Genomic DNA, 19,859 nt, shown 5'->3' with positions numbered 1-19,859 from the left:
AAGGAAAAGTGCATTTTCTCAGACAGTGCTCTTATTTCTGCCTCCCTTCCCTGCCCTTACATGCATACTCGCCTGCTTCCAGCGGCCTTTGCCTACCATATTGTTATCCTGTGGAATGCTGGTCATGCCTGTACAGTAGATACTCAAAGGCTTCTTGGGATTATCTCTCAAAGCTAAAGACTGTCCCTCAGAAGTTTTGGTGGGCCATGGATGCAGGGTTACTGTAGTAGAATGGGGGTTTTGATGAAAGTGCACACGTTCCTTATTGTGACTAAATCTAATATCTGTCCGTGTAATGCCGCGTACACACGACCGGACTTTTCGAGGGACTAGGTCCGACGGACTTTCGGCGGAGTTCTGACAGACTTTCCGAATGAACGGACTTGGCCACACACAATCACACCAAAGTCCGACGGATTTGAACGTGATGACGTACGACCGGACTAGAATAAGGAAGTTCATAGCCAGTAGCCAATAGCTGCCCTAGCGTCTGTTTTTGTCCGTCGGACTAGCACACAGACAAGTGGATTTCTCGGTAGGAACTGGGTCCGGCGGAGTTCAGGCGGAAAAATTTGAAACTTGTTCCATTTCTAAAGTCTGACGGATTTTTGCAAATCAAAAGTCCGCTGCAGCCCACGCACGATCGAATGGTCTGCCAGAATCGTTCCGTCGGACCTTTGATGTCAAAGTCCGGTCGTATGCACCATAAGGGGTGACTAGAGCTAGTTGTGTTCAAAAATATTTTCAAAGTGAATGAGCTTTTCATTGGCCGTTCACCTCCATAGGCCATTCTGCTTGTTGGGGATAAAAGTTGTTGAAAGGGCCCTTCTAGACAACTAAAAAGTTTACTGGTGTCATGCAATTGACTGCAAAGTGACATTGACTCCAACACTATGTAGAAACCATTGGAAGGGAAGTAATAAATAGACTGCAGCCTGGGGAACCCTAGAGTTCCACTAAACCCTGGTTGAGACAGGCTCCCATAGACCTTTCCCATCGCATGCTCTGGCCAAAGACCAGAGCACTTTTTGCGTTTCAGCACTGCGTCGCTTTAACTGACAATTGTGCGAATGTGCGTCATGGCTCCCAAACAAAATTGACATCCGTTTTTTTCCCCACAAATAGAGCTTTCTTTTGGTGGTATTTGATCGCCTCTGCGGTTTTTATTTTTTGCGCTATAAACAAAAAAAATAGCGTCAATTTTGAAAAAAAACATTTACTTTTTGCTATAATATCCCAAAAAAAAAAACTATTTTTTTCCTCCGTTTAGGCTGATACGTATTCTTCTACATATTTTTGGTAAAAAAATTGCAATAAGTGTATATTGATTGGTTTGCGCAAAATTTACAGCGTCTACAAAATAGGAAATAGTTTTATGGCATTTGAATTGATTTTTTTTGTTTTTGTTTTATCATGACTGCGACATTATGGCAGACACATCGGACACTTTTTGGCGTGATTTTGGGACCGTTCACATTTATACAGCGATCAATGCAATTAAAAATGCATTGATTACTGTGCAAATGTGACTGGCAGTGAAGGGGGTTAACCACTAGGTGGCACTGTAGGGGTTAAATGTGTCCTAAGGAGTGATTCTAAGGGGGGAGGGGCGGTATGTGACACATCACTGATCACCGTTCCAGATTACAGGGAGCTGTGATCAGGGTCATTAGGCAGAACGGGGAGATGCTTGTTTACATTAGCATCTCCCCATTCTTCCTCACCTTGAGATGATCGAGGGTATTCCCACGGGCATCAAGCCCGCGGGACCCGCGGTCACAGAGCGACTGCAAGCCGCCTCTTAAAGGGCAACGTACAGGCACATTAATCTGCCTGTACGTGCCCTTTTGCCGCAGTATATCTGCATGAGGCGGTCCGGAAGCAGTTAGTCTCTATTCTATGCTAAAGCTAAATTAAAAGTTTTGGATTGGACAGAGGAACTGCATGTTATAGCTATAAAAGCCACACTCCAGGCCAAACCCCGCTCCCCCAACCTCAACCTCACACACACACCCCTACCTACCTGCAAGGTTTCTTTATGTTCTTATTTGGTAAGACATGTAAGGCCCCTTTCACATGTTGCTTTGTTGCGACTTGCGGTCTCCTGCGACAAGAACCTGCAGATTCTTACTGCAGGAATGACCGGGTTATGCAATTTTGCATCGGGCCGCTGAGCCTGGATGCAGCTTACTGCAGTACCATGGACAGCTCCCCCATTGCTGCAGTTTCCAGGCGCAAGGAACTGCTAAATCCTGTACTGCAGATACACCCTGACCTTCCGTTCCCTGACAGACCCTTTTGGATCCTGGGAGGAGCCCACCCCTGGATAGAAAGCGACATGGACTCGCTCATGAAGAAGAGAGGAGACTTGAGACTGCAGCATCATGGGATTGTGACTTTGACAGTGTTTTTTTTTTTTCTTAATACAGTGATAATTTTTTATGTTGTTGGAGATTGTTTTCCCAGAAAGAGGCTATACATTTTACGCACAAGACTGTTTACTTTACAATGCCTCAAAATGGTTAGGGTACCTACTTTCAAATTGTTGGTAGATTGCAAGAACTAATAGAGAATTCTATGGGGACCTTGTATGTTCTGCCCATTGCTCTGTGTCCTTGGAGTGAGCTCTCCAAATACAACCAGGAGCATTCAGCTCTGTAAGTAGAGAACTTTACTTCTACATCTGTTTGTACCCTGTGACAGCCTGACCTTAATTACATTCCGCTTTATAACCCTCTCCCTGGAAAGGTGGCTGACTTACACTAAGCAAGTGACATTTTCATAGATTGTGTAGGAAAGCAGGGAAATGGGTAACCTATTAGTAATTCTAAAGAAAACTGGTGTTTTCATAGGGTGAACACTTCAACTGTTTGTTTAGAGCAGTGCCAACATTTATAGTGAGGTATAGAAGGAAAAAAAAGGGGGGGGGGGGGGTTTACCTTCATCCAAACACAATAAAAAGGGTTATTTTTTGTTTTGGGAGGCTGAAATGGACTTTAGGGCCAGTTCACACCAGAAGCCGTTCCATTTTTTTTTATGCACCAATACAGTCAGTTTCTGCAGCAGTGTGGACTAGAGCCATTATATGGAATACATGGAAAACGCTGTGCATGCATTTTTAGTGCAGAAAAAAGAGCACGGAACTGCATCTGGCGTGAACTGCTCCTTAATGGTACCATACAAAAACTTGGACCAACATAGTTGGCATAACACGTTTTAAATTTTATTACAAGCACAGTATAAAATGTACAGATTTAAAACAAGGACATAAAGGCTCTAAATCAGGGGTAGGCAACCTTTTGAGCACAGTGTGCCGAAAAATGTTTTCAAAGAAATTGAGCGTGCCGATTTTATAGCAAAAAATGTCAACTTCACACGCTCAATCACTAAAAGGATTTTTTATATAGTAAATGCTGTAAACTACTCCTAGTAGTGACAAATTAACATCCTGCACTTTCAGCCTCAGGTCCGCCCCAATTCCTGCACCTTCACACCTCAGATCACTGACTCCCTGCACATCTGCCCCACCACTGTAACCCCCTGCACATCTGCCCCACCACTACTATAAAGATATATTTTTTTAAAATTGGTATTAATAGCAAGCCAAAAAACTACGCTAACGAGTAACACATTTTTTGGCTTGCTATTACTAATTAAAAAAAAATTATTTGTAGTACAGTGATGGGGCAGATGTGCCAGGGGGGACAGTGATCTGAGGTGTGGAGTTGCAGAAATTGGGGCTGATCTGAGGCATGAGTGCAGGATGTTAATTTCTAACTACTAATTTGTTATATAAAAAAATCCTTTTCGTGATTGAGGGTGTAAAGTTAACGTTTTTTTCGTAAAATCGTAATGCTCAATTTCTTTGAATAACATTTTTCGGCACACTGTGCTCAAAAGGTTGCCTACCCCTGATATAGAGCCTTTATGTCCTTGTTTTAACTCTGTTTTTTTTTTTTTAACTGTGCTTGTAATAAAACGTAAAACTTTTTATGCTGTTATCCCAAGTTTTTGTATGGTACCATTAAAGCCCATTTCAGCCTCCCAAAAAAAAAAAACTTTTTACTTCAGCTGTGTGGTTTACTCTAATTATTAAAGAAAGAGGTTCAGCATGACAGCCAGGAAACACCATTTCTAGACAGTCCATAAAAAATTTGAATTTCAGACAATTGCTGCTAAATCGGACAAAATCTGAGCTGTGAGCCACCATGCAAGGATCACCTGGCTCAACGGAAGACATTTCTTAAGGGAGGAGGCTTGAAAGTTATCCATCGAACAATGACAGTATCCAATCCGATGCAGCTGCTGATCGGCAGCGCCACTGTAAGGCTAGGTTCACACCGGAGCGATGCGGGAACGCCGCAAATCCGCGGCGTTTTCCCGCATCGCATGCCTCCTGCCGGCAGTTCACACTGCCCTATGCGGACTGCTGGGAGTGTCAATGAAATCTTAATGACGCCCCCAGATCAGTCCGCATATCGCAGTGCGATCTGCAAACTCGGACAGGAATCGGATCGCATGGTGTGAACACCCATGCGATCCAATTCTGCTGCGGACCAAAAAAAGGGTCCTGTGCGAGTTTGCGGCGGGTGCGATGCGAATTCAGCCATACTCTCTGTATGGCTGAACTCGCATCTCACAGAGATCGGATGTGATTTGCACTGCAGTGCGGTGCGAATCGCATCTGGGTCTCCCACCCGCAGCGGTGTGAACCCAGCCTAATGAGGCAACTGCCGGTGCGAAGGACCCAACAAGCCTGCAGGCTGAAGGAGAGCAAATACGTAATTGCATGACTACCTTTTTGGAGAGGTCAATGATCACAACCTCCTAAAGTAAACTTTTACTGAGGAGATGTGGGCTGAGATTAGTGATCCTCTCCTGAACATATTACTTGCCTGGTTGGCTTTGACAAGACAGAACTCTACATACTTTTTTTTCTAGGTCATTCCTTTGGAGAAAAATAAATCTGTTAGCTTAACATGGAATCCCGCCAGTCAGCACTTTCAGGAGGTGAGATCAGCAGTGGCAGTGTCCATATGTTTATCAGACTTCCTGTGATTCCTTCCTCCCCAGCAGCACACACTTTTTCACTTTGCTCCATATAGCCACCCAGATCAGCACTTGTAGGTATGGAGAGGTATATGAATTACTCTCCTCCCTCTCATGTGACAATTCTAATGTTTGATTGGCCCTATGCTGTTACAAGGAGGCAAGGGGGGAGGGGGCAGGACTCAACCCTGTGTAAGCTCCAAGTTGAGTGACTTGAAAAATCCCCCCTACCCTCTCCCAGCTAATCCACATATACATCCCATAATACTTTGCTCCCAAGGCAAACAGAAACAATAGAACGGGGGTGTCCAAACTTTTTTTTCTAAGAGGGCCGTATTTGATGATGTGAACATGGGTGATGGCCAACCATTTTGCCTGACATTCTTTGAACCATTAAAATTCGGTCTAAGTGTGTCTGTCCGAGCACTAATACACTGCCCAACAAGAATTCTCTTGCCTTTGTCACGCTCATTCCTGACACACAGAAGAATGCTCTGCTCTTTAGGGGTACCGTTAATTCTTAATGGTACCCCACACATTGGAAAACGTGGGGTGCTTTTGGTGCAGTGCAATAAAAAAAAGAAAAAAAAAAAAAAGCTTGGGGACTTCTTTCCCTGCATTTTTGTGCGTAGGGAAGCACATTGAAATGAATGGGCTGCCCTACACGCAGCCACACAGATGTGAACCATGTCAGGTTGGAGGGCAGTAAAACCACATGGTTAAGCTGTTTTTACCACCGCCAACTTCTCCCCCTCCTAGCTGCAGAGGGAGCAGCTGGGGGTGTACACATGCTGTGGCTGCAGCTGGAGGTATACCCAGGGTGAATGGGCCTGCACTGAAACTACCCCACAACTGTGTGGATTGCACAGTTGCGGTATAGTGATGCTGCATTTACGGGCTTAAAACAGGTGGTGAGGAGGAAACATAATGCCTCCTTTATTGCCTTTCAAATGCCTCTGAAAAGTGATCTGTGTATGGATTGCATTTCAGAGGAGCAGCAGTCCTGGCTGCTATTACACACAAGCCCTACAAAAGCAGTTCTGATGGTACAAGAATGGGGGGGGGGGGGGGGTCCGGATTAAAAGTAACATACATACAGACAAATGCACGCATACACATATATACAGGCATACGCATGCATTCATGTGCACACATGCATTCATGCGCACACATGCATATACATACAGACATTCATGCACACACATGCATGCATATACATACAGGCACGCATATACACACAGGCACGCATATGCGCACGCATATACACAGGCACGTACGCATATACATACAGATGCGCACGCATACAGACACATGAATAAAGCCCTTTTAGCGCTAATTTAGCTTGTAGCACAGTACTCTACCTTTCTAGCTTCCTCATTCAGCCGGGTACTGCACTGTAGGGGGAAGCAGAGAGCACAGCACGCTCCCCTGCACTTTACTTTCACTTTTGAAGCTGACAGAGCTTCTCAGAGTGTCAGGGATCAGGCTCATCTAACAGCCCTAATCCTGCGGCACACTGTTTGAGAGAGGCCGGTTAGATAACCAGACTGCGGGCTATGATTGGCCCCCAAGCCGGTGTTCTGTCCAAAAATGCCCGCCTATCGAATACTGTCCGCCCCGTACTGCGCCGGCACAGTGCTTGAGCAGTACGGAGCACAAGGCGATTCGGAAAATCTCCGAAGATGAACGGTGCCTGCTCCATGAGTCCAGGCGCAAGCCCCACCATCCAAGTGGACATAGGGCTGCACATAGTTAGAGGGCCCCTCGTGGGCTCGCTTCGCTCTCATCACGCTTCGGGCACGGCCTTGCTTTGCTCGGCTCTTTTATATTCTAACTCTATGTCCACTTGGATGGTGGGGCTTGAACCTGGACTCACGGCGCAGGCGCCATTCATCTTCGGATATTTTCGGAATCTGCTTGTCATGTACAAAGCGGACACTATCCGATGGGGGACAGTATTTGACAGAACACCGGACTTTGGACATGCCTGCAATAGAACAATGGGATACAGCCCCACCTCAAATGATCTAGTAAAAAGTATACAACAGTCTGAGACCAAGCCCATACAATATTCCAGAAGTCGGAAAGGTGGGCTTCCTTTCCTCACTGTCAGAGCCTGATGACTGGCCTCCCATGTTTCTTCCATGACAGGCATGCTTTTATGTGTGGAACCATGGGTTTAATCTGAAGTTTTTTTTTTTTTTTTTTTCTTTTTTCATTTATCTCTACATTCAACATGATTTGTTAGGCCAGGAATGCTCTGGACAGACTCTGATTTTGCTTTATAATTGCTTGTGTCAGTTCAGACTCTGCACTCCCATGATTTGATTAGGACACCATAAGACAGAATTATCCAGCCTGTACCTTTTTAAACATGACAAACTTCTGGTACCTGGAACAATGGAGAATATTCCGATCAGACGTATTCTATGAATCAGGAATAGATCAGATCAGAAATGTTGCTGTAATTGTGTTAGGAGAATGTTCTGTACACTGGGTGCAGTGACAATTCTGATAATGGAGCGCCTGCAGGTATTGTTTGTTCTGTGTAAGGTCACAGGCATTCTGCTTGGCCAATCATCCCTAATGGAGTTGTGTTCACTATTCAGAAGGGCAACAGTGCTTCTTCGACTGGATTAAAAAAAAAAGTCATAAGTCACTGGAGGCCTTCATTTGTGCATAGGTGTGCAAGATTGAGTATAGAATGTTTGGTCCTGTCGTGGGCTCTTTGGAATTCTCTGAAATGTTTAGGTGATATGGGAGGCCCTCGGTCATCTTCTCTTCAGCACAGCAACACCCAGACTGGCAGTAAGATGGGCTCTGCTGCATGCATATGTGCTTACAGGAGGAGGATGCAATGAAGGAGCATGTTGCTGCTTTATTGGCCATTCAGCACCCTGGGGTTTAAGTGTAAATAAAAAAAATTATACTCCTTTTTTTATTTTTTATTCTTTATTTAAATTTTTCATTTAAGTTGCGTACAAAACATAATCAAGTATTATAAAAGAAAACCATAGGACCAAAATACATTCATGCCCTTCAATTTTTCACATTATCCTGGTTTTCTTTCTTTCCTTCTCGAGTTCTTCTAAAATATCTCCCTCCCACCCCTCTCCCCACCCCTACCGACCCATTACCTCGTTAAAAATCATAGATTGTCTAAAGATTTTCCAGTATTTCCATTTCACATGGAATCTCTTTCTTTCTCTTTCTTCCTCCATTCCCAGCCCTTCAATACTATACATTTCCTCAACTTTTCCTAGCCATTCCTTTACTTTGGGTGCTTCTATTTCTTTCCATTTTTTCGGAATCAGGCTTTTTGCCACATTTATACTCCTAATCTGTCCCCTGCTGCTTCTAAGACTGAGAACTGAGCAGAGACTACTGATCACTCAGTTCTCGGTCTTTAGTGAGCAGAAAGCTGCTTACAGTCACTCGCTCTGCCCCTCCAGCACTCACTGGAGCGCCAGCCTGTGGAGGGGGTGAGAGCGGCTGTCTCAGGCTCTAAGTGGCATGCTGAGAGGCTAAATCAGTTGTTAGTTGTGACCGACCCCGTACTCAAGAGTAAGTCCACCGTAAAAGCTTCCTTTTTTCCGGTGCCAGCGCAATCCAATGTCCCTTAGCCCACCCAGTCACTTGTCGAGGCATCAGTGTAGGGTAAAGAGAAGCATAAGACTGTTCAAACACAGGTACAGAGAGATATACACTCAGGGGACAGTCCCCCATTTTTGCATAATAAAACAGAGCGGGGTAAACTACATTCAATAACTAGCGACCCACACAGACAGAAGGGGCTGCTGGAGAATTTCCCCCTCCCCTCTCCCAGCTAATCCACATACACGTACACATCCCATAATACTTTGCTCCAAAGGCAGACGGAAACAATAGAACAATGAGATACAGCCACCCCTCAAACGATTTAGTAAAAAGTATACAACATTCTAATAGACCAAGCTCATACAATATATCAGTAGTCAGGTGGAATTCATTTATCTTCATATATTTCCTGAGGGATGTTGTTCAGAAATATTACTGTCCCAAGTGAAAGCCCCTTCATTCTTTCAACACAAACCACACATATAAGCACCAGGATAACTGGGGTAAAGGGAAATGCTGAGTCCGGTGTGGTTGTACGGTGAGTCTGGTTAGGACAGACCCGACTGGGGTTCTCTGTCACCCTGAGCCCCTAATAGACATAAGGCGAGTCACACATAGGAGGGGACGGTGGAGCTGGACAAGGAGTTTCTAGGGTTCTCTAAGGTAAGCTGGGTTCCACAAGCCAAGCCACCCCGCCAAAAGGGACTCCCGTCACACTAGTCAAGACATCTGGGTGGATCCCGACATTAAAATCTCTCGCCAAAGTCTGGAACGGCTGAGTGCTGGCAGGTGAAAATGGGTCACAGGAGTGCAAAACAAAGTGCTGTCCTTTGACCCACAAGAGAAGTACAGCCAAAAGAGCTTTGGCCCTACTTTTAAAGCCCAAAATCAGACAATTTTCAGTTTACCCCCAGGTAGGGTAAATATTAGGAGAAAACACACAGGCTGCAATAGTCACCTTTAACCCAGAGTTGTCCCCACGTTGGAGGGTGAATAGGAGCAGGTTACGCCCTAAATATGAGTTTAACATATAACATGCTTTAAAAGGTGAACTTAGCCTTTAGGCTAGGTTCACACTGAAGCGATGCGGGAACGCCGCGAATCCGCGGAGGGTTCCCGCATCGCATGCCTCCCACCGAAAGTTCACACCGCCCTATGCGGACTGCTGGGAGTGTCAGTGAAACCTTAATGACACCCCCAGATCAGTTCGCATATCGCAGTGCGATCTGCAAACTCGGACAGGAATCGGATCGCATGGTGTGAACACCCATGCGATCCGATTCTGCTGCGGACCAAAAAAAGGGTCCTGTGCGAGTTTGCGGTGGGTGCGATGCGAATTCAGCCATACTATCTGTATGGCTGAACTCGCATCGCACAGAGATTGGATGTGATTTGTAGCCGCTCCAGTGTGAACCCAGCCTTAAAGCTGCCCATAGATTAATTGTGGGTTTTTTATTTTTTTGCCAGTGGGTTGAAACAAAAAAAACACAAGCAGATTCTTCCGCTGTCCTTCACTGTTAGAAGACACTGATTAATGGCTGAAGCCACTGATCAACAAAGGTTTTCCAACCTTTCCATTCAACAGAAGTTAATTAGATTTACTTTTGTCAAATGATAATGGCCGTAGATGGATTGAAATTTTGGCTGATCCCTGCTGATCTGACCAAATTTCAATCCATTTATTGTCTGCTTAACTCAGAGCAGATAAAGCAGCGCCGTCTTCCTGGCTTTGCTGTCTGGCACAGGTATCCGAATCGCAAAAGCTGCTGGGCAGACTTACAAATCTTTTCACAGATTAGACCGTTGACATGTGTATGTAGCTGCTTGCCTGGAGTTGTGCTTGAGCCCTGGTTCACATTGATGCGATTTGACATGTCAAATCGCATGGCAAGTGGCACCTTCCAAATCGATGCGAAAGTAGATTCTGTACTACTTTTGGCAATTTCTGGGTGTGATTTTAATTGACATCTGTGCAGAAACCCGCACAGATGTCTCTAAAATCGTCCCCGAAGGAATCGCATGCGGAAATGAAATTGTGCGAGTTCAGCTGAACTCGCATGATTTCATTCTCACAGTCAGTGTGGATTCAGTAAGACCCTGTCCCTGCATATACAGCTAACACATTGATTTCACATGGGGAGGTTCTGGATGTGTACCATTGCTTGTATTCGGCCAATTAGCTGTGTCCTTATCAGGGAATGTGTGCAGGTAATCGATCGTGCTGTACATTTCTGTAGATCTGTGTTGTATAGCACACTGTATCTCTCTGAAATGAAACCACTTTGTCCCTTCAGAAGAAAACACAAAAGCCTAGGCTTATTGTTTATTGTGTCCACGTACAGAGGCTATTCAAGTTGTGTTCAGTTGTAAACAATTAGTGTTTATGCTTGTGTTAGACATGTGGGTGTGTGTAATTGTTTGGAATTGTCTGAGGTTGTCCATTAACTTTTTTTTTTTTTTTTTTTTTTTTTGCGTTTTACTGATTTTTAAACTGCAAGTTCAAGCATGATTTGCCAAACGGATTTACAAATGATCTTTCTGCCGGCAGGTTCATTATAGCTGATCTCTGGGCAGATATTTTTGGGGGTGTTTCCATTTGTTACCTTTCAGTCAGATTTACAATACAATCCTTTCCCCACTCAAATTGCTCCTTGATTTAGAGGGGCTCTGTTCCCTTAGTAAGGCCCGATTCACACCTATGCATTTTTAGTGCATTTTGCAGATTTGCACTACAGAATGTGTTCCATAGGAAACCATGTTAAATGGACTGTAGTACAAATCTACAAAATGCAAGAAGCACTAAAAATGTATACGGTAGATGTGAATCAGGCCATAGATTGATGGCTGCCATGTCTGGCCACTGGTCTTGTAGCATCAGCTAAGGGCCTATTCACACCATATGCATTAGGCTGTGCTGGGCAACAATGCCCAATGCAGTTTTAACATAGACAAGGCAAATTTGTATTGTGTCCCGTGCATTCAGTTCACACCACTGCAGTGCAGAGATGTGCACAGAAAAAAAGTAGGACTAATGTACTAATATATTTCACCGCAGTGTATTGCAGTGCACTACACTTTTTGCTGTGAGTAAAATGAATGAAATGTTACTGAGACTTTGCAGTAGAGTTGTGTATTAAAACAATAAAAAAAATAAAGTAAACCATGCAATGCATTGTAATCCGCTCAGAAGCACCGTTTTACTTCTAAATACAGAACCAGTGACCACAGTAGGAACCACATCCTACTGCAGCCGCTGGTGCACACAGGCCTCAAGTAGTTCATTTTACATTGACCCGCCTTCTTACAGGACTCATCCAATTGACAGACCAGGAGACTCCTTGTTTCGTAATGTCCGCTCAAGCCTGCTATAAGCAATTTACAGACTCGTCAGTGCACCCACCCACAATTATGCCCATTAAGAACTACAATTCCCATTGCGTGATGGGAATTGTTTATTTTAGCGGCTTCAGAAGTGACGCCACCAGTTGCTTAATCCCTTCTTGTGATGCCCATGCAAAGCTCCATTTCGCTGTAGTGAATGATGACGTTATGCTTTTTTTTAAAGGTAAATGTAGTACAGATCGTGAGTGTGTAGACCAGGGTTGGGCAAACTTAAAGAGGTGGAGATCTACCTGAACAACATAAGAGAAGTCAAAGATCAGTGGGCACAGTGTCAATGCCTCACACCTGTTTAAAACCTCTAATTGCTGTATTACCATGTCACAATCCTGTGCATTGCACGGCAGTCATGGGTTTAGTTAATGTGGTGAGGAGGCAACATTTCGCCTCCTCACCACCTGTCAAACACACTTAGCTTTTCAGGGGAACAGTAGTCCTGCTTCACTTGTGAATGAGCCTTTAGTTGCACTCAGCAGCGGCACCCTTAGTGCTCATTCACATGTAAAGTTGGGGATGGTAAAACACTGTGGTTGAGTCATGGGATTACTGCACACCGAGGTGAGGCAGCAGCCAAAGGTATACACATGCCACAGCAAGAAGTAAACCCCCTGTTGCTTTTGATGGGTGCTACTGCCTACCAATTGAGACCCAATTAAGTAAACAAGGCCACTCTGCAAGTGCCCCGCAACTGCATGCTTCTGCAGGTTCCAAAGGGTTAAAGCAGGTGGTGAGAAGGCAACGCAACCCTGCCTGCTTTAACCCCTTGTTTGCTGTACTGTGCAAGGTTGCAGGGCAATTGCAGAGTGGCCTCATTCACTTGAATGGGTCATGCTTGACAGGTGCCACACTCATTAACCATGACAGGGCATATAACTCCTGCTGCAACATGTGTACACCCCTGGCCACTGCAGTTAAAAGGGGTGTGGTTGAGGCAGGGGTTGATAAAAACACGTCATAGCTATGGGGTCTTGCTACTCCCCACGCTGTTAATGGAACCTTACTGTTCTGAGCCCTCTAAAAGGCTGCTTTCACACTGATGTGCTGCGGTTTACCTGCACCGTGGGTGCAACACAGAAGTGCATCTGCAACTTTTCTGGGTTAGTTGCGCTTTGCCATAGACTTCTATTCTATCCTGCAGGTGTGGTGCAATATCTGAGAGCACATCAAAACTCCTACATTCAGAAAGTGCACCAAACCCACACAATATAATGGAAGTCAATGGCTAAGTGCAGCAAAACCGCGATGTGGATAAATTGCAGTACATGAGTATGAAATCAGCCCTATACGATTATGCCCAGTGTATTGCTTCACACTGACCTGAAGATCGCTTCTTTCCTGCTGCTGGCATCAATCTGGAGACCGCTATCCAGAATAAGAGGTGGAGTGCAGTTCGTATCACTCTGGATGGGACAGGAACCAGCACTACATCAGGCTGCTCCCCATTACAGCTCCAACTTTACAAGTCCCTCTGCATTACACTCTGATGATCTGGGATGGCAGTTCAGCAAACCCTGGCCGTGATCTACCGGTCACTTGTCCGCGATATACTGGTTGCTGACCCCTGGCGTAGAGTAAATTACATGCTAGTTGTCACTCTAGCAAAGGAGAAGTACTTTGGAGGTTTTTAACCACTTAAGGGCTAGACTCGTTTTGAGATTTTGGTGTTTTACATGTTTAAAACAGTTTTTTTTTTTTTTTTTTTGCTAGAAAATTACTTAGAACCCCCAAACCTTATATATTGTTACCCTAGAGAATAAAATGGCGGTCATTGCAATTCCTATTTTTTTTCCACAGCGTATTTGCGCAGCGGTCTTACAAGGGCACTTTTTTTGGAAAAGATTTTGAATAAAAAAATAAGACCACAGTAAAGTTCAAATTTTTTTTTTTATAGTGTGAAAGAAAGTTACGCCAAGTAAATTGATACCCAACGGGCGTTACTCAGGTATTCGTTCACTTCTGTGCACGAGCTCGTCGGGACGGGGCGCTTTAAACATTTTATTTTGTTTTTTTCTCTTTTCTTTTTCTTCCACTATTCGATGGGGGGCACTTCTCAACAGAACACCGGCTCTGTGAAAAGTGATTGGCAGCTATGGAACTGCCATGTCGCTTTCAAGCCGGCTGAACAAAACCTGCACAAGCTGATGGCTACCACTGCAGTCATCTGATTGCGATGCAGGCTAGGTTCACACTGGCTCACAGCATGGGGTCTGGCGCGTCCCTGTTCTTGGATGCTGCTCAAAACGTGAACAAAGCCTCTTTTTTTTTTTGGCTTTTCTTTTTTGAATTAACTGAAATCTGTACTTATTTTATAAGCTGATCCCTGCTTGTGTTCATAGAATATAAAGTTGTACTCGGGTTGAATAGAAGGTGCCATAAAGGTGTACATCTGCTGTGCCAGCCCACCTCCTCAGACTGGCCAAAAAAAAAACACTTTGACAGAATAGTCCCTTATTTGGCAGCATAGTGCTTGGTGCCTAAACCACTTGTTGCCAGGTCTGAGCTTGGGATCAGGGTCTCCTTTTAAATTACTATTGATTTTTCAGATCTGATGAATTCACTTTTCAGCAGTAATAAGTGTATATATGTAAGAAAAATGTTGTGCTCTAACCTTTGGTGCTGTAACACCTTTGGCAGAAGTAACCAAACTAAGGTTCAGAAGCTGAAAGCTAATGTAGTGAGGATATAACCCAGCTGTGTTACATGGCCTTAACTTTAGGTTACACTGCTTTAGATCATAGTGTTATTGTCTCTTTCAGGCCAGCATCAATGGCTCTGTCGGAACTGAAGCAGCTGTTGCTCCTGACCAACAGAATCCGAACGAGCAGCAGCAACAGCCAGCTCCCCCCAATGCCTGGCAGGTGATTAAAGGAGTTTTCTTCAGGTAAGTGAGCTACTATGAATGGTTTCTATCATTTCTCTGTCATACAATCACAGGATACTTCATTCATGACTATTTGGGTTATGCTGCATTATTATGTCGAATGGAAAGGCTTCAATTGGATAGGTTGCCTATGCCAGAAGGTCAAGAGGAACATACCTGGAATCCGCATGCAAGAGCAGAGACCGATTTGTAATCATGACGATCAGTGCTGCATCTTTAGGGTACAATATATCCATTGACCTCGCTGGCAGGTTGCTTTGCAGGTTCCATGGCAATGGTTCCCTTGAGGGGAAGGGTGGCATAGTTGAGTTCCTTGGAGTCCTGCGGGGGGAAGCACGCTGTGAATATTGGGCCTTCTGGCACTGCAGCATGGACTGGCAAGTGCCTCTGTGTTGAATCATGTGGCAGCTTTTTCCCCTAGGGATGTTTCCTATGTTTTGGGGTGGTGCAGGCAAAATTGTACATGCAAAGTGATATGGTGCAGTCGGGATGTTCAGAAGGGCATGGCGCTCATCCTACATTGATTTCGCTGTATTCTACTGGAGTCATCATTGGTTTGAAACATCAGGCCACTCTTTTTGCCCCCTTCTTCCTGTCGGAGGGACATATTCAGTATGAGGAAGCTATCAAGGGCCGGAAGCCCTTTTTTTTATTTTATTTTTTATATATATCCTTTCTCCCAGGAGCAATTTTAGAATGTGGGGCTGTCTGACACAGAAGATCAGTGTGCTTTTCTGGTGGACATGGTGTGCACTAACGTAAAGGCATCTTTACCATCAAGGGTATCTTCAGAGCCACAAAAAAGAGCAGTCTTCCTTGCAGCTCTGGAAAGGGGTCATTGTACATGTGGTGGGAGGATAAAGGTCTCACGGCTATCCCAACCTGTTTACTGATACCTAGTCAAATGGATCTGTTCTGTTCTAGACATTGAGGGTCTCAATCATTTTTGCAAGCACAAAAATTCAGGATGGAGTCCACCTGCTCGGTAATTGTTTTGTTTCATCAGAGGGACTTTCTGGCATCAATTGATATGAAGAATGCCTACACATCCTGGCGTTTCCAGCTTGATCCCTCACTACCAGTTTCTGGTGTGACCATTCAGCCTGTCCATGACCCCCATAGTATTTACCAAGGTGTTGGTTTGGGTTCTAGGGTTTCTAAGGCCCCGTGGTATCCCCATTGTGAGATACTTAGACGACCTGCTGTTTATGGCATGATCGGCTCAAAAGCCAACATTAAAATGTCCAGCAGACGGTACAGGTCCCGAAAGATTTGATTAGGTGCTGAACCTTCAGAAGTCTGCTTTGGTTCTGATCCAACTCCTAAGTATTTATGCTTGGTCCTCTGCACAGGCTCAGTCAGGTGCCAATGCATCTGACTCCCGAGACCAGGTTATGACAGGGGATTCCAGTTTTTATGCTTTGGTGGTCTGGAGAACATAGTTGTCAGAAGAGCAGCTTATTCCTAGCCTTTTGCACAAGATAAATGTGCCAGGTGTTCTGGTGATCCTGAACGCCCCTACGTGGACATCACTCTTGGCAAATGATCCGTGGGCTCTTTCAGATCGACCAGATTTGCTGCTGCAGGGTCCAGTCTGCCATCTTGCTTTATGGTCACTGGCGTTGGCTTTGACACCATGGCTGTTGAAGAACAAGTCCTGAGAGATGAGGGCATTTCTGACTGTAATGTTTACCCCCTTTTGAACCTCTCCAAAAGAGATTCCCCTGATGCTTTTTTTTGCACAAGGTTGTCTTTTTGGTTTGGGTGAGGAGTCTGGCAGGTGGCTTTGTAGTGGGATTTTCCCCTATTCTGTTTTGGGTGTTTTGGTCTTTCTGCTCTGTTCTTTCATGTGCAGTGTCCTGTGATGCACATTTGGAAACTAGGATTTTTGGTTTACCCATGAACTTTTTTTCTGTGAGTACTTCACAGGATACAGGGATCCCTCCCCTCTGTCTGTTCATCGTTACTTGCTACAAACCTGAGGTTTAGCTAAGCTCGGAGGAGTTATGTCGGATGAAAAATTCTTGTTTTATTTGGCCTGCGTCCACCCGAAACTGGTGTTTTGTCACATATGGCGACCCATCACGTTTTGGCTATCTGGTGGACTGCACTTGCGCAACACTGCCATATGAGTTCCAATACTGTGGCGATCTGCGCTTGCGCATAATTTTGTGGCCACACCCCAGAGTCCAGGTTCAAGTCCCACCATCCAAGTGGACGTAGAATTAAATTATAATTATGCAGAGCGAGGTCGTGCCCGAAGCATGGCGAGCCCGCGAGGGGCCCTGTGGCAAAGCTGTCTTACAACAGTGTTGGAACGCATATGGCGGTGTCGAGCATGCACACTCCAGCGGGTAACAAAATGTGTATAACTCAAGTAGTCATGAATATGAAGTACCCAGTGCCCTATGATATATTTTATAGATAAACCAAAAATCCTAATGTAATGTTACAAATGCAGTTAGCCAATCACTACAGGAAATGGTCCACTTGCAGGAAAATATGAGAATAGCTTGGAGAAAAAACAAAACAGGTTTGTTTGGGCTGTAGATGATTAGCTGTCCGATACTAACATTTGGGTAGTTGAAGCTGTCTGAACAAATGATTACACTTCTTATTTGTGCTGTATTTTCTGCACTCTGGAATCATTCCAGCATTATGGGTGCAGACATTCTGAAAACATGATTTATAGTAAACACCACTTACATAAAACTAAAAATATAGTAAATAGGAGATGCAGCCCTGCTTTGTTTCGCAACCTACCCACTGGTCGCAGAGTAACTAAATCCTGTGTCCCTTATTGAATAATGAGGAAGACCTGATTTTTATACTTATGTAAAGTTCATTAAAGGAGAAGTATGGCCAAAGCTATTTGGCCATATTTTTCCTATGGATCACATGAGTGCAATTCGTTCTGCACTCCTGTGACCTGTTTTCAGGCAACAGCGGGCAGAAGTCACAGATCTGCTCCAGGCTCTGAAAAGATCCCGACCATATGGTTGGTATCTGCCCAGAAGCCTGGAATGGCACCTGGTTCAGTCTTTCAGTGCTCCGTTGAGAGCCTGAGCCAGCCCCTCCCTACCCCCTCCACAGCCCAGCACTTCAGTGCATGCTGGAGGGAGAAGAGTATAGAGCCGGTGACTGATGGTTATGGCTCTCTGCTCAGACCAGAGGGGAGAATGAAGCGATCAGTGGTGTTTGATCGCATAGTTCTCACTATAGAGCCTGCAGGGAACAGATGCAGATTTGGGTCGTTGCTGCATCCACCTAGGTTAGAATAAATTTGTGTTTTTTTTTTTTTTTTCATTTTTTTTTTTTTTTTTACTTTTAAGGAACACAGGATTAAGTTAATTTGAGAGAAGTGGGCAGGTTTTACAATGTGAAGTGGGGTGGAGGCAGAAAACAAGACTGTAGCATGTAGCTCCTGGACACCACATCACTTACCCAGGGATCCAAGATGCTTTATGATAAGGTGTCCCCACTTGTCTATGAATAATTGAATCCTGTGCTCCTTAATGAACTTCAAGAAATGGTTTCTTATTTTTTTCAACACCCTGTTTAAAGGCAATCACTGTCAAATAACAGTGATCCCCAGCTGGGATTTGATGTGTTCATCTTTCAGCTCCTTTGCTGGAACTTTGGACGTTTGGTACCAAGTTTGTTGTGTGCATATTATTATGCCCACTTGAACACGTATCCGTAGATGCATGTGTATGCATGTAGTCCCACTGAGGAATAGATTCCTTTTAGATCTGAAAGACGTATCTGTATGCAGCCTTGGAGATTCTGTCACCTTATCAGCTAGTGCCCTTTTAAGAGGTAATATAATTCAGCTGTAACTAATGTAGTTATTATTGTCCCTTCTGAGCAATCATTTTAGTTAATAATCGGCACTAGAAAAATAATCCAGAATTTCCAGCTAAGTCAGATTTGTGTCTTTTCTGGGTCCTCACTGCAGCTCTTCTACCTGTTTCTACATTGGCAGTCTGACAGCCTTTCAATATCTGACAGGGTTGAGCCAGTGTTGGGGAGAGTGCTTTGCAACCTGGAAGCATCACCAGTAAACTGTCTGCACAGGTGAGATATTCTGTGCAGATAGTTTACCTGCCATAAGCTTGATTATTGGCATTTCATTGGTAACAATTAACTAAGCTTGATCACACTATTTGCTGTCACGTGCATTTTCTGCACTGGATAAATGCATGTCATTACTAGGGCACATAGAAAGCAATTGTCTTCTAGGTGCCCCATTCACACCATAATAATGATGTGATGTGCAGTGTGGGGAAAAATACACCATGCCTGGATTTTTCTGCAGCACACTGGATGGCACTGCATGTATCGGCACAATGCAAAGTGGTTGTGTGCAGTGACATGAATGAAGTGTCTGCGATGCTTCAAAGTAACAGAAAAAAGTTACTCGTTTGAGTTACTGAAAGGTGCACCATACTCAGCCAGAGCTTTCACTGACAACTGCCCGCATGGTAAAACTCAGTTTTTTCCATGTGGGCCACTTTGAACATAGCCTAAAATTAGTTTCAGTCAAACTTGCAATTTCGTTGATTTCTGCTGGTGTTTAACCACTACAATACAGGGCACTTTCGCCCCCTTCCTTCCCAGCACAGTGGGAACTAGTTCCTCCTCCAGGCCCAGTATACATATTGCCATGGAGGGTTGGAGCGATATGGTGGTGACCTGTGAGATGACCTTTAGTATCTCTTTCCAGTAGTCAACAATGGGTGGGCAGGTCCAAAAAATGTGGGTGAAGTCACCTGGTATCGCTCCACATCGCCAGCAGCCGGGGGGGGAGGCGGGGTTCATTTTGTGCAGCCTATGCGGGGTGAAATATGCACGGTGGACCATTTTAAATTGTATCAGGCGGTCTCTCAGGGAGACCAGGGATCTAAAAGGGAAGTCCCATACGTCGTCCCAA

General features: G+C 44.6%; 1 protein-coding gene across 1 annotated transcript in view; it reads left to right on the top strand.

Annotated features, from left to right (window-relative positions):
- CLPTM1 (CLPTM1 regulator of GABA type A receptor forward trafficking) overlaps window positions 1-19,859 on the top strand; it is a 60,952-nt gene that overhangs the window by 13,201 nt on the left and 27,892 nt on the right. The window contains exon 2 of the mRNA XM_077455748.1: window positions 14,802-14,926. Within this exon, the coding sequence (XP_077311874.1) occupies window positions 14,802-14,926 (125 nt within the window). The remainder of the gene's footprint in view (window positions 1-14,801; window positions 14,927-19,859) is intronic.

The sequence above is a fragment of the Lithobates pipiens genome, unplaced genomic scaffold (assembly GCF_037356315.1).
Source record: "Lithobates pipiens isolate NorthernLeopardFrog02 unplaced genomic scaffold, aLitPip1_a1.2 Scaffold_1, whole genome shotgun sequence".
In the NCBI taxonomy this organism is placed as follows: domain Eukaryota; kingdom Metazoa; phylum Chordata; class Amphibia; order Anura; family Ranidae; genus Lithobates; species Lithobates pipiens.
The sequence above is the reverse complement of the archived record's forward strand: the minus strand, read 5'-3'. Positions and strand labels throughout refer to the sequence as shown.